This window comes from Ambystoma mexicanum, chromosome 2p (assembly GCF_040938575.1).
Source record: "Ambystoma mexicanum isolate Mex_15411 chromosome 2p, UKY_AmexF1_1, whole genome shotgun sequence".
Classification (NCBI taxonomy): domain Eukaryota; kingdom Metazoa; phylum Chordata; class Amphibia; order Caudata; family Ambystomatidae; genus Ambystoma; species Ambystoma mexicanum.
In genome coordinates, this window is record NC_090923.1 from 1467738029 (window position 1) to 1467753312 (window position 15284).

At 45.1% G+C, this 15284-nt stretch overlaps 1 protein-coding gene across 3 annotated transcripts in view; it reads left to right on the plus strand.

Annotated features, from left to right (window-relative positions):
• The window catches only part of LOC138567628 (uncharacterized), a 534099-nt gene that overhangs the window by 135843 nt on the left and 382972 nt on the right, over window positions 1-15284 (plus strand). For all 3 annotated transcript variants that reach the window (XM_069646054.1, XM_069646055.1, XM_069646056.1), the window contains exon 3: window positions 9437-9547. In XM_069646054.1, the coding sequence (XP_069502155.1) occupies window positions 9437-9547 (111 nt within the window). The remainder of the gene's footprint in view (window positions 1-9436; window positions 9548-15284) is intronic.

A 15284-nucleotide genomic window follows, 5' to 3' on the forward strand; every position in this document is an offset into this window, starting at 1 on the left:
CCGAGTCCCAACAGGAAGATGGTGGGGACTCATCTACGGAACTACGCCGTTGGACATAAAGTTAAGTTATGTTACAGTTTGACAGTTAAAGTCACAAGCATCGTCTGCCTACAGGCAAAGCGGCCATATCAGCAATACATTGCAGCTAACCCAAAGGTCAAAGATGCTCAGAGAGCCCAAAAGCAGAACCAAGACAGGGTTGGATGAAAAACAAGTAGAAGTGAAAGAACAAGGTACCGCAACTAGAGAAAGTCGTGCAAACAAGAGAAAGCATGAGAGTAAACAAACATACCCTAATGCGGCATGGTTCAACAAAGAAAAGAACACAATGCCCAAAGATAAAGGCATAATGCAAACAACTCAAACCAGATGGCAGATAATTTGAAATTAGTCAGGTGGAACGTACGAGGCCTCATGAGTTATGTCAAGAGGATGAGAGTAATGTCCTACCTGTGCAGGAAAGCTATCCAAATTGCATCACTGCAAGAAACCCATCTGACACCCGACAAACAATAACACATATTCATAATCCAGGAAGTGTGCAGAATACATGCACAGTATGGGAAGCTTACAAGGTCACCATACGGGGAGAAGCGATAGTCACAGCGGGAGTAGTCCGAAAAGACCTGGAGAACCAAATATCGAGAGTGGAATCCAAAAAGCAAGGAATAGGAGAGGTCGAATACACCGGGGAAGAATGAGGAACGCACCCTCATAACACTACGACAAAAATGCATAGAACATTGGGAAAGACTCTGCAATTTCAGTTTTGCAAAATACACAGAAAAAATACATGGCTAGGGTGATAAACCAGGCAGACTGCTAGCCTGGATAGTCCGTGGCCTGGACACCAAAGAAGTAGTAGTGGAGATAGCAGACAAATGCAGACCTCTATAGCAAGCTATATGAAGACAACACACACTCCAAGATGACAGAAATATTGAAAACCCTAGAGGATATGCGACTTCCCACATTGACCACAGAGCAAAAAGAAATGCTAGATAGCCCCCTCACACAAGACAAGATACAAGGAGTCATCACCTCATTACCTACCGGGAAAACACCAGGCGGCGACAGGCTACCGCCCGAATTATCTACTAGCCCCGCAACTATTACAAGTCCTACAAGAGGCATACAAAATAGGCACTCTCCCAGAATCAATGGAACAAGCCCTGACTGATACTACGAATCCTAAAACCAAACAAAGATAAGAGACTAAGCGAATCGTATCGGCCAATTGTATTGATGAAAGAAGACACCAAGACCCTTACAGTGGTACTGGCAGAACGTCTCAAAATAGTAATTACCACACTAATCCACCCATACCAGACTAGAAACGTCCCGGGCAGGGTCACAACAGCAAACCAGAGACAACTCCAGGAGGTGAAAGACAGAACAGGGCAAAGACCAGAAGACTGCTCAGTATCAGCCTTAGATGCCATCAAGGCATTTGACTCTGTGCGATTGGAGTGGCTGTTTGCTACACTAAAACACTATGGGATAGGGCAAAGATTCATGAGGTGGATACATATCCTCTACACAAGGCTGTCAGCGAGAGCGCACAGGCAAACATATCTCAGACCCATTCCCGATTCGCAGGGGCACAAAGCAAGTCTGCCCACTATCACCTCTCCTGTACATCTTAGCACTGGAACCCCTAGCGATCTACATGAGAAACATTTGCCCACACCGGACTACAAATAGACGGGATCACACACGTCATATCCCTCTACGCAGATGATATTCTGCTATACATCGACCATCCGGAAGACAATCTGGGAACGTATTTGGAAGTACTCCACAACTTCACACAGCTATCAGGAATTTCCATCAGCAAGAACAAATCCTGTCTGTTCCTCCTAGCGAGGTGGGCAGGCAAAACAGAAGACTAACTTCCCTGCCTCGAGCTCAAATGGACCCCACGCACATTCTGATATCTAGGCGTGAACATATGCCATAACATAGACACCCACAGAACCAACACTCTAAGAGCAAAAAAAGGCCTAGACACATTTATAAAATTCTGGGAAAACTCCCCTGTCTGTGATGGGATGGATAGCGTTGATAAAAATGATAGCCCTCTCAGATTACTATACCATTTCATAAACGTACCGTATCTTATACCAAAAGCATTCTTCAGAGATCTCAACTCCACACTAAGCAGCTTTACATGGGGTAAGGGCCGAAGAAGGGTAGCCATGGAAGTACTGTGCAGAGACGATACAGAAGGCGGAGTGCGCCTCCCACACTTCGAACTATACTACCTGGCAGGCCAACTACAACATATAGCAAGTTGGATAGCCGACACAGAGACAGTGGAGCATACCCTCTTGGGCAACACCGTGATCCCATTCTTTCTCAAAGAAGTATTGTGGCTAGAAAAGAATAGAATCATGCAACCTCCTATGCTCTTGCGACTAGGACGCCAGATAGGGGACAGGACAAAGAGAATGCTGAAAGTAGAGGAACCATATTTCCCCCAGATACCACTGGCGCCACTAAGCGGAACCAATGCAGAACATCACAAGCAAAGCAGAACCTACTGGGAGACTAAAGAACTGATCACAACAGGAGGTCTGGCCCCTGCAGGGACAATATTAGAGTTTCAAGACCTGGTCGGATCCTATGGTATAAACAGTGGACAATTAATACATAACATATGCAAGACTCGCCAAACAACTAAAGACCAAATGGCCATCCCCAACTGCTGAAAACTCTGTATTAGGCACGCTGTACGACGTAACCGAAGGTGGGCATGTAGTATCTAGACTATACCAAACACTCATAGAAGAAGCACCCATAGAGGAGACCAAAGGAAAACAGGCATGGGAAATAATAGGGAGAACAATTACAGACAACAAATGGACCAAGGCGAAACTATATCCCAAGACGATATGTAGAAATGCCAGACTGAAACAACTACAATTTTATATATTCCACAGAGCGTATCTGACACCAACGAAAATATCACGCTTCCCTGGAGCAAACATGCAAAGCTGCCCGAAATGTCGGGAAGAAAACGCAGACATAGGACACATGTTTTGGCACTGCCCGAGGATTCAAAAGCTCTGGCGATAAATAGAACGACTACGAGAAAACGGAATAAAGGCCAAAACTGGACTATTGAATCATGCCTACTAGGGCTATACAATTATCCAAACAAAAACAAAGCAATGAAAAAGATGATAAATCTAGCATGGGCACTGGCCAAACGACGGATCGCGATGATGCGGAAAACCACAGACGGACCAAACGTGGAAACATGGTGGAAAGACATAAAAAGGTGGACCATGGCAGAAACCACTATCTGGTATGAAGCACTGAGAAAGGGAAGAAGTGAAAGCTCCACAGACATCACATTGTGGAATACAATAATACAAAGACTATACTCCTCACCAGACGATAAACCCCCCCCCCGGAAATACACCGTCCGAGAGACACGACCAAGAGACAACAAATATGAGACACCCAAGAAGCATAAACCACCCACGATCACCAATATACACCATCCTTAAAGACTCTTCACCCAGGGATCTGCAATTTCAAGAACTATGACCCAGTGAAACAGTTAGCGTTCATAGTTGGGGTTAGGGAGGGAACCGAGGGAGGGACGGGAGAGGGAGCCTAATAGAAAAGAAAAATGATCCTTAAGGACCATGTATGTTACAATATATATGTAAAACTTAATAAAATATATATTTTTTTTAAATGTGGAAATACTCAATGAAGGTAAAGAGGTTTCTGTCCGTATAGATATAATCAATTAACGCAAGCTGGTTACTTCTGTGCCATGTTTGAGAGGGTCGAATATCACCTGATATAAACCCATTTACTCGTAGAAGCTGTCTTTCTTTCATGAGCAGATTCCATCGAATTGCCGTGGATGAAAAGTGGATGTGTGGAGGTTTTAATGCATCTAATATTCAGATCTCCTACTAAAATGGTATAATCAATAGAGATATCAACGATGATGAAGTCCAAAAGGGTTTCAAGATCTCTAAAGAAATCATCATTTCTGATACCAAGGTGGTTCCAATATATATTTACCAAAGCAATGTTATGATGAGAAGATTTTATTTTGACGAGTTGGAGGAACATGTTGGAGACGCCAAAGGATATAGATGCAGAGTTGACGTGGATTTAACCGCCACCATCAATCCTGCCATAGGGTGGCCCCCAAACTAGTAGTTTGGCAGGGATCAGGAAAGTAGATGATTCTCCCATACAGGAGTCGAAGTTAACCATACTTCCTGGAGCGCAATTATGTCAAAATCATTCAAGGGGTTCAGCTTAGTCATAGTCAAATATTTTATAACCTCTCGTATTCCAAGAGACCAGAGAGAAAATTGACAGTTCAGATTGGATGAATGTTAATTCGAATCTAGCGACGACCTTGTTGCTGTCGTTAGTAATGAATATGACTGCAATTTAAATGCATCTTGAGAGCACGTACATTTAAAAGATGTTCTATCTAGGTAGGTGTTAGGATTGGAGGGATATTCATTTGAGTGCGGGAGTGAGTATGGATTATCTGTGGAAGGTTGTTTACTTAAAAGAAAACCTAGGTTATGGAGTTCTAAGCTGGCCTGCCATATCATATTCATCACTATGCCGGATTTCATCCATAGCTTGACTAAGGAAGGATCACAGTTGTTTATAAACTCAACCTGTTCTATGTCCCCACAGCAAAGAACTTCTAGGAGTGGTCTATCGACTGAGATATTCAGGACACTGGCTGTGATTCAGCGATTTGGTTGAGGTGGGTTCAACAAAATGTAATTGGATCGATTTTGCTATTTGCTCACACCCCTGTTCCAGAGTCTGAAAGTTGTCGTTTTCGGAGAAACAGTCTTTCTGAATTTCTTTGTTTTTTCCCTTTTGCCCTTTTGCTGGCTTGGGATTGGGTTTTAATGCAAGAGCAACTGTTTTAGATTTTTTCCCTTTGTGGACTGTTTTGATTGCCAGGGAGGTAGAGTCGGCTCTGCTCTTGTTCACTTATTTTAACTAATGTGTCTAATGGTTCGTATTATAAATCCTGATCGTTTAGATTTTGAATATTACGCTGTGCGTTCTTGTATTGGGACAGTTTTTTTTTTTTTTTGCAACCGTGCAGCTAGCTATATGGCACTTGTTCTTTGGGAGCGTCAAGTTGTGAACAAAGTGGCGGGAGCTAGATATCTTTGCAGCTGTCGTTTGCTTGAGATTTTTTTACTTTTTTTAGTCACTAAAGGGATAGGAACTGTCTTGTTCGATTTTGTAAACATGTATAGCTCGATTTTGATGGTAGCGGAGGCGCTATCGATTCCTGAGAGATGTGTGAGTCAACAAGTATTGCACTTGCATGTTGCAGAGCAAGCGGATCAACTTGAATGTGTTTGGTCTTGCTCTTCTTTTTATCACATGGTCTGTCAGGGTGGCATGACAGGTCTGCCTCATTGCACAGAATAGGTGCTGTCAGGCTATCAGTTTCTCTCTGTGTCAGGGTGGCATGGCAGGCCTGCCTCATTGCACAGAATAGGTGCTGTCATGCTATCAGTTTCTCTCTGTGTCAGGGTGGCATGACAGGTCTGCCTCATTGCACAGAATAGGTGCTGTCAGGCTATCGGTTTCTCTCTGTGTCAGGGTGGCATGGCAGGTCTGCCTCATTGCACAGAATAGGTGCTGTCATGCTATCAGTTTCTCTCTGTGTCAGGGTGGCATGACAGGTCTGCCTCATTGCACAGAATAGGTGCTGTCAGGCTATCGGTTTCTCTCTGTGTCAGGGTGGCATGACAGGTCTGCCTCATTGCACAGAATAGGTGCTGTCAGGCTATCGGTTTCTCTCTGTGTCAGGGTGGCATGGCAGGTCTACCTCATTGCACAGAATAGGTGCTGTCAGGCTATCAGTTTCTCTCTGTATAAACTGCTGAACTACAGGTTCTGGCGTGCTTTCTGGTTCATTGTGGACTTGTTGGTTACATCCATCCTCATGGGTTGAGGTGTAAGCCTCTCTATTCTTCCTAACTAGGAGCAGCTGCAATATATTGGATTGATCGTATAGCTTTTTATAAAGGGTCTCATAAAATGTAGTCGGGGAGAATAGAGCAACATTTATTGCCCGCAAGGAGGATTCTATGCCAACAGAGATTTCTGCTGACGAGGAAACGCCTGCACGCAACGAAGAAGGTCTGTTTCGTGTGGGAGTGGGTTGTGCAAAAGAAATTGAAAGGGCCGATATGTCCTGAGCTGAGGGGGAAAACATCATCGGGGATTGGGACAGATCCCTCGACCATAAGATTAGAGGATGGCTCGTGATTGGTTTTGCTACCGTCTTCCCCTCGTAGTTCTAGGGGGATGGATAATAGGTGAGGTAGGTGGACCCAGCTCCCGTGATAATTTAGTAGTGGTAACAACATTAAAGGGTATTGATGAGGCAGACACATCGGCAAAATGAGAGGGCAACAGGGGGGCGAAATGTATTTGGGCTGTGATATGCACGTCTGTCGTTAAGGGTGTCGCAGCCGCGGCCTTCTCCTCCAAAGACGGAGATAAAAGGAAGCCCACTTCTATGAAAGAGTATGTGGGCGTGCACAAATTAACAATCATCGGAGCCGTCATTTCTACCTCAGCGGTTAAATTCGATATTGCCAGAGGCTCTGTGGGGGACGAAATAGCTGAGTCACAGAACATGCCTTCCGAGGAACAACATTTTTGGATATCCGAAGGAGATTGCCGCACACGCGACGATGCGTCTGATTGATGGTGTGCGAAGTAGATTTAGGAGTGATTTGAGCGTCGGCGAGCCGACTGAGTATTTCCCTCAGTGTTGGCATGTCTGTGGCAAGACGGTAAAGGCCAGGCATTGTGCAACGGCTCAGTTACAAAAACAAGCACAGTAAATAAAAACGAAGAATCGAACTCAAGAATAGACAACAAAGTAAACATACACGCACCCACACCCGGCATCCATCAAACAGCACTTGGTAAAGCACTTTGCTAAATGTGCGCGCAAATACGTGCGAAAATAAATAAAATTAGTATCAAATACGTATCTATATAAAGGCTTGTGTCAGCGTGAGCAATGAGGTCCTTTTAAAGACTTTGTTGGAGTTCATAGGAAGTAATTCATCCTTTTTTAGTTTGGGCAGCAGGATGAGCCAGGAGCCAAACAACACTTGGTAAAGCATTTTTCCAAATGCGCACAGCCTGGTGGTTTGTAGGATGCTGGGAAGGGGACGGAGCCAGGCTGGTAGAAGAGCTAAAAATAAAAAGTAAAGTAAATAAAATTAGTATACAATACTTATCTATATAAATGCTTGTGTCAGTGTGAGCAAGGAGGTCCTGTAAAGTCTTTGTTGGAGTTCATACAAAGTAATTAATCCTTTTCCAGGTTGGGCAGCAGGACGTGCCAGGAGCCAAATAGAACTTGGAAAAGCACTTTGCTAAATGCGCGTGCGCAAATGCACGCGGCCTGGCGGTTTTGTAGGATGTTGGGAAGGGGGCGGAGTCAGGCTGGTAGAAGAGCAAGTAATTAATCCTGTTCCAGGTTGGACAGCAAGACGTGCCAGGAGCCAAACAGCACTTGGTAAGGCACTTTGCTAAACAGCCCATCCTTACAAAGAAAATCTGAGTTGAAAATCTTTTGTTTTTTAATAATTGTCTCACAAGGCTAATGTATTTCAAGCCAATGAGAGCACTTTGATTTAATCCAAACATTGGTACCCACTGGTACACCTGTTAACAAAGGGCCTGACCAGTTACAACACAGCACTTTATATGAGGCTAGTAGGACATAATTAAAATAATAATAAATACATGTATTCTGTTGTTGTCACCCCCATGTTCTTCATCGCCCTTCACCACCACAGCAGCATTGAACGCTCTCTGGCGACTCCCTGCTAACTGGCGAGTGACTGGACTCACTGCCGTACTCCGCCTCGGCGCTACTCACTGCTCGGTTGTCTTTATAGAGTTTGTTAAAGACATAGCAGCTCCAGTAACGCAATACAGGACTCCACACTCCTCCAGCAGACAATTCAAAAAGGTGTTTTGCAGGACAAGCTTGGATTCCCCAAAGTCTTGGGTCGAAACTCGAAACGGCAACACTCCTGCATGGTACCCAATGTTTCGGCTGGTCCGTCCACTGAATGTCCCAGGGACCCTTCAGAGAAGGCTTATTTGCAAGGTTACCCGGAGGCCTCGAGAGTGATTAGTCCCAACACTCCAAATGTTCGAAGCACCTTCACAGGTCTTCTGAGATCAAGCACAAAGCAGGGCTCGACCAGGACAACGGAATTTGGGTGACAGCCCTTTTCAGTGCATCTCTGGATCGTCCTTTGTTCTCCTTGGCTCTTCAGGATACTTGGTTCCTTCTACAGACTCGTTAAAATCTGTTGCTGATCTACTGGAATGGACACCGGAACCTTCCTTATATACAAAGTTAGGCGAGTCCTCGCACACGACCCAGCAATGAGAAGATCTGCCCCATGCATGCATGCCAGCAGCGGTCCATTCGGGACCACTGGGGTCCTCATGTGCTCAAGCCCACCCAGACACCCTGCCACTAGTAATGTGGATTGGGACCCAACATTCCCAGCCCACTTTCTGGATGAATCCACACACGACCTGCAGGGACCTGGGAAAGAAATGGCTTTTGCAGGCAAGTGCATGCCTAAATAACAAAGTGTTGCACCTGGAAAGGCAGGGGGGAGGTCGGAGAACAAAATGGCCAAAGGGACAGACAAAAGATCTTGTGGCATGGCCATCTTGGACAACAACCACATTCTTTGACCAAACGTGATATGGCACGGTAAACAGTTACACAAAGATAAGAAAAAGCTACTACTGCCACCAGTCTGTTCTAAGGCAGACTGTAGAACCACCAAAAAATCATTGGAGAGTGTCTAGGGCTGTAATACCCAATGGCCCCATTGCACTATACGGTAAGATATTTTACGCAATGATAAAATGTTGCCACCCAGTGGCAACAGAGTCGTTAGATTAAGAGAAACAAAATTTCTTAGTACTGACAGCATGAAGGACATGTCAGTTTCCCCATAACAATGAGCTAAAACCCAGTGGAGTGCAGCTGAGGGCTGTGCTCCAGTGTAAAAAGTCAGATCAGGATGCAGAAACAAATGCAAAAGGTTTAGTGGTCCATAGACTATGGAGGAAAAGTTGCTTCAAGAGAAATCTTTTCTAACAGTTGCCCCCCTGTTATCTCCCAGTGATTCAAATGGACTGTTTTTGACACGTCTGTCCATCGCACCCGTGAGGGCTCTGTACTCCAGCAAAAACCATAAGAATGTACTAGATATTTTAGAAAACATTTTCATAGCGCCAGTCCTGGGGATTCCAATAATATGTGAACCCTTACAATATTGCAATGTAATAGCTCTGTTGTAACTTATTGCGCACTGTAAGTCATTAATGTATTGCTTGTTGTCTTTCATACTAGGCCCTCTTATTGCCGCTACAGTGAGCTCGTTAAGAGCCCGTGAAAAGGAAGAGCTCCTCCCAGCAGTCAATCCTGGCTCTGAGAGAAGACCTACTGTTGACCATGTGTCAGGTGAGTGGCGAATGGCTGCCGTTGCACTGTGTAGAGGATGATGGAAAAAGTGTGTGTTTTTACTGCAATTCAAGTCTTTGTTTCTGTTCCTTTACTTGCTATGGCATTACGTTTCTTGTTGTTAGCCATCCCAGATGGTCAGTAATGCAAAAGTGGCTAAAGGAGGATCCGACTCTGTAGGCGGGCTAATTCTCTTTCATAAACACCACATCCTCAAACCGACACTAATCCAAACATTGAAAGCCTCATCACGAGTTTGGCAGTAACCCTTAAATGCGGCGGTAGCGCTATTACTGCCGCATTTAAGCGTCCGCCAAATCACGGCTTCGGCTGATTTCCCCCAGCTATTAGCTTGGGGGAAATCCACTGAAATTTCGCGCTCATACCGCCGGCGGGAAATCCGCCGGCGGTAAGAGCGTGAAATTTCCCCATTGAGCCCAATGAGGAATGGGGCATTCCCGAAAGGGCTCAACGGGGAATGGGGATTTCCCGTTCCGCCAAATCCGTGATCCGGCGCTAATGGCGCCGGTGGGTTTGGCAGTAGAGAAGATAACGCCAGTGCTATTTGCACCAGCTTTACCGCCGAACTCGTGATGAGGCCCTGAATCTTTCTTCTGAAACCATAAACCACTGTGGCTAAGGATGCATGAAAATGATGAACCATGTGGGTTAGTGAGTCTCTAGGCTCTTCATGTTTACTGAATAACAGCATTCTAACTTTTCGTTTAACAAGCAAGGCATTAATGTACTGATCTCTAAAGTGTTATTTGGTGAAATCAAGTCGGGTAGTCTGTCATGATTTTGGGATTATCACTTTTAGACATTCCTTATTATTTATTTGCCAATAAGCATTTTCCCTCGCCTTTTGCACCATTGTTAGTTGATGCCAAAGACCTGGGACATATCATGTAAACATGCACATCTCCATTTAGAACATGTTGGTGGAATTCTTGCGGTCTCCCTTCCAGTTCCATATGTTTAAATGTATTTAATGAGGTTGTGGAGTAAAATCTGTGTCATTGGCACCTCTGATTCCATGCCAGTGAGAAAGTGGTAGTGAAGTGAGGAGGCTGGGCACAGATCTCCCCCAGATGTCTATTTGCTCCATATGTGGTACTTTTCGAATGGGAAGCTGATCTTAGGGTTCTCTGATTGTTTTTGTGTAGAACATGGAGAACTCTGAGAGTGAAACAACACTATCTGGGGCATTCCCTCAGCCACCCCTCACCCAGTAAAGTTTTTAATTTCTACATGTTTGTTCTTGTTGCAAGATTCTCTTTAACTTTCTGGCTCAAATACTGTCGGATGTGCCATTGCAATGGACCCCACTTCCAGAACACCTCTTCCAACCAAAGCACCAGCGCTACCCACTCATCTGGGAGTGCCCTGGCTATGTATCCTTTTTAGATCTAGTGCGATGGGCATCTTCATTTAAGTATAAAAGCAAAGCATTTACAACTTAAGGGCAACATCTTAGCATGACATGATTAAGGTAGACAGGCCAGTCACTTCTGTTCCATCTTGCCCCAGCTACAGTGCATTTGTTTTTCTTTCAGGCTTTATTTATGGATCTGTTATTTAATATATGCCTAATCTGTGGGTATGAATTTCATAGCGTACAGCTGTGTGATTATATTGTACAATTTCAAGTATCCTGTGCCTCCTCGGGGGGCTGAGGGGGGGAGTGGGACATCTTTACATCAGCTGTACACATTTCAGGTTGCAAGCTACTAGACAGGCACAGAAAGTTACTCGCCCCCTAGATTCTCTGTATGGACACAGCATACCATTTCTTACTTCCCAATAGAAAGCACGACTGGCCAATGGCTTGGGCTGAGTGCAGATTTTGGGGCCTGTTTGCATGGATAACCCCTATGAAAGGAGTGGAACATCTAGATGGGACTTAATTAATTCTCAGCTGTTGTCTTTTGTCCATATTGTTCAGGTTTTCAGGTTTTTGTTTGTGTTGTATTACATTCAAGACAGTGTTGAGTAAAGCATCCATCTCCTTAACTAGATAGAATGCAAGCCAGTCAGGTTCAGTGCAATTCCAGAAGCCGCAGTATTGTGACACTGGAAACCAAACAATACTAGAAAGAAAAGACCACGAAACAAGATTCTTTCTGCTATGAACATCTACTGTGGAACAACATCCCACTAGACCTCTGCAAGGCTCCAACGCTACTACAGTTCAGGACAGAACTGAATACCCCACTGTTCAGACAGTTCGTTAGGTAGTAGTTCAACCTTGAAGGCACTAGCCATGCTGTCTCCGATTGTCACCCAAAGGGCTCGCCTTGCCAACGTTAATAAACCACTCAGAACTTTCACATCATGCCATTGCCTGCCAGCTAGATTTTCCCGTTTAAAAACGCACACACACGCACACGCACAGACACACACACACACACACGCGCGCACACACACACGCATGTATAAATATAGAACTAGTGCCTCCTGACCTGAAATTTGCTTCACTATTTCCTATTCTTTATTCAAGTTGTGCCCCCTAACACTGCTTTGTTTTAACATGTGTCCACTTTGTAGACTTTAAGATTTGTCCACTAGAAAGGGTACATCTCTTTATTTACACGACTTTAAGATTTTAACCAACCTTAGGATCACTGCTAACATATGATTGGTAGATAAGAGCCTAGAAACATGTACCACATCTCTACTGGAGATTACTTTGAAGACCCTCTGCTTGCTCAGAGCCTGGATCATGGAGCTATTGTGGCACTATCAGTGATTCTGAAGGATCTTGGGACCTCCATCATAGCTCTGTTGGGCCCATCTGTAGCTTGTGAATCCATAAACCATGCTGTTCAAGCTGGTTGCCAGGACATGGATGTCCCTAAAATCTCTTTTTGTTTCACTCGTTTCCTTCCTGATGATGTTTCAGGATGCTTTGCAGAAATATGCACCATAAGAAAACTACTGATCTGCATTGTTCCTGGCAGCTCCCAACAGGTCTAATTATATGGGAGCTGTTGGGCCTGCAGACCCCATACACATCTAGTTTGCAACAGCTCTGAATCTGTTTTACTCACAACGCCCCAGGGGGAAGGGCAAGTGAAAATGACACTATTAGAAAATGCAACAGACTTCAGAGATCTGTTACGCACCAAAGGATGTGATCAGTAACTCCACCGTCTGTTTTCATTCTCCCTCACTGCTCTATCCCTCCCTCAGACTCTCATAACCTAAATAGCTCTGATCGGTACTAGGAGGCAATTTTGCCAGGGTTTTCAGACACTTTTTTCATTTCCTTGTCCAGTCATTTTGAAAACCCAACTGATTGGGCTGAAGAACTTCCAACACTCCAAAGGGATCAGTATCAGGAATATCCTTGTTTGAGTCCTTCTGATAGCATTCTTCTTAGGACAACACTTTTTGAAGGTAGCACTATTTCTTGAACCTTCTAGTAACTGAGCATTCTTAACTACTCTAGTTCTAACCCTAACATGATTTCCTCATTTCTGATGTTCACAAACCTAAGGAGATTGCCCAGAGGATGCAACTCGGGTAAATTCAAACAGAAAAAGTATATTCTGACCATTGACAGGACTCTACAATAACTCAAAGTGGGGGAATGGTTTGCAAGTAAACTAAAACAGCCATCTGGGTCCAAAGCCCCCCCCAGCCCCTCAACTGTCTTTCTCAGTCTATTTGCAGTGCCACTCCATCGCTTAGCACAACTTGACTTGTAAAGTTATCATTCTGAATTCTATTGATTTTCTGTCTGTGGCAATATGATGATGAATGTTCTTGAAGCGAAGCAAGCACTCCCCCATGAAACATCAGTCTGCTTTAGCTAGATCCACAGCATTTCCTAGAAGTGAGGCAGGCTAGGAGGTTTGCTGAGAGCCTGGGTAGGTACTACACTGCCGTCTGTTCCCCGATCCTGTCACACCCTCCCTGCCTACCATCCTTCTCGCCTATCCGACACATGCTCATTCTTGGGATCCCACCTCTCAAACTGAATGCTGACCCTTGGGCTACCTGTCAGCTAACTTTCTTGTGATCTGGCTCACACTTGAATATTCACCCACTCACTCCAGACAATGGTTTGGCAGGTGTTGTCTTACTGTGGCCCACCCTGTGCCTCCAGGAACCACTCCAGTCTCGGCTACACCCTCTCTCAACCTAGGAGTCCCTTACTTTTCTCTCTACCTTTCCTTCTCATCCAACAGTCTCCTGTCTTGACTGTAACATCCTCTTTCACCTTCCCTTGTCCTTTCTGTTCCTGCTTCAGGTTCTCCTCCAACCCCTTCTGCCTTCTGTCCTCCTGTTGGTCGTTGTTCTCAAATCCTGTGTTTTCTTCCTCCTTTCTGATGTTCACATTCTCCAACCTTTATCTTCTACCCTTCTGCTGATATTCTTTTTCCCCTCATCTCTTTGCACCTCTCCGCTCCTGCCTCACCTTCACCTCTCTGTACCACCTTCTTCTCCTGCATCTTCTCTCTGCACCACCATTTTCCAACCTCCAGTCACTCCACTGCTCCAAATGTCCACACTCCCCAAATATCTCTCCTGGCTTTTATACTCCTACTCCCTTTCCTGGGCTACGTTCATGTCTGTAGCATGCATGTGTCGGTGTGAATGAATTTGATTGGGGGATTGGCTGAGCGCTAAGTATTCCGCTGGAGAGAATGTGTCCCTGTCCTGTTGGGCCGAGCCTTCAATTATCCTGTGTGCAATCTTGGAACTGGCACCTGCACATATGCATGTCAGTGAAATAGCGCCAGAGTGGGGCTGGTGAATACTCTGATCCCCACTCTCAGGTCAGTGCATCCTTGAAAGCTACTCCCTGCTGAAGCGCCAGGTTGGCTTTCTCTAGGTTCCCTGGAACAATGTTTTACGTCTGTGGGTTCACTGAACTGCAAGCCGCAGCAGTGGTTTCTTCTCTGCTTAAGAAGTGATTTACAAGTTAATAATTGTTAACCCTCATTCCCACGGGTTTGCAGGACTTGAGGTTTCCTTAAGAGTTGGTAGTTGCTGTGGCTCTTGTGGCAGTCTCCTGTTCCAGGCCCCACATGTTGTTGCATGGCTCAGAGGATCCTCCCCATGCCACCCCTCCGCCCCACATCATGGAGCGGGATGTGTGGGTCAAGTCCCATGAGTCGCTTACACACACACATTTGTTGGTAAACAGGGGCCATTGTCACATATCCCTATACCTCAAGGCTGCAACAGGCAATTCTTCTATAGGAAAGTACAATATTGATTCCACCAGTGGAAGACCATCCTCTACCCAAGCAATAAGATCCATACTGTCCCAGGCTCCCATCTTCTCAGAGGTCATGCTTCACTGAATCTCTGAACGAGTGTCCAGTCCCAAGAATGAAGCAAGCGCCAGGTATTAAAGGACTTGGTATTGCAAGACTACCCTTCTCATTACTGCCCTTCTCTCCGTCCAAGATCCTCCCCAAGGCCAGATTGGAGGAGTGGCCTCCACAAAAATGGTAGTCACACCAGGTTTTGGGAGAATTGGGGAGGGCGTGAAACTGTCCTTAGATTTTGGAAAGCCTCCTCTGTCTCCTTCATCCAGGAAAATGTCACCCCTCCACCATCTTTAACAGGTTAGTGATCAGTGTCACTAGAAGATAGATGTCACATATGAACTCTCGATTAAATGTGCAAACTCTGCATTTCCTTGACACAAAAAAGTATTAGCCACTTGGGCAGCCCGCATCTTGTCAGATTCTATTTTCAGGCCTCACACCGAAATGACAAA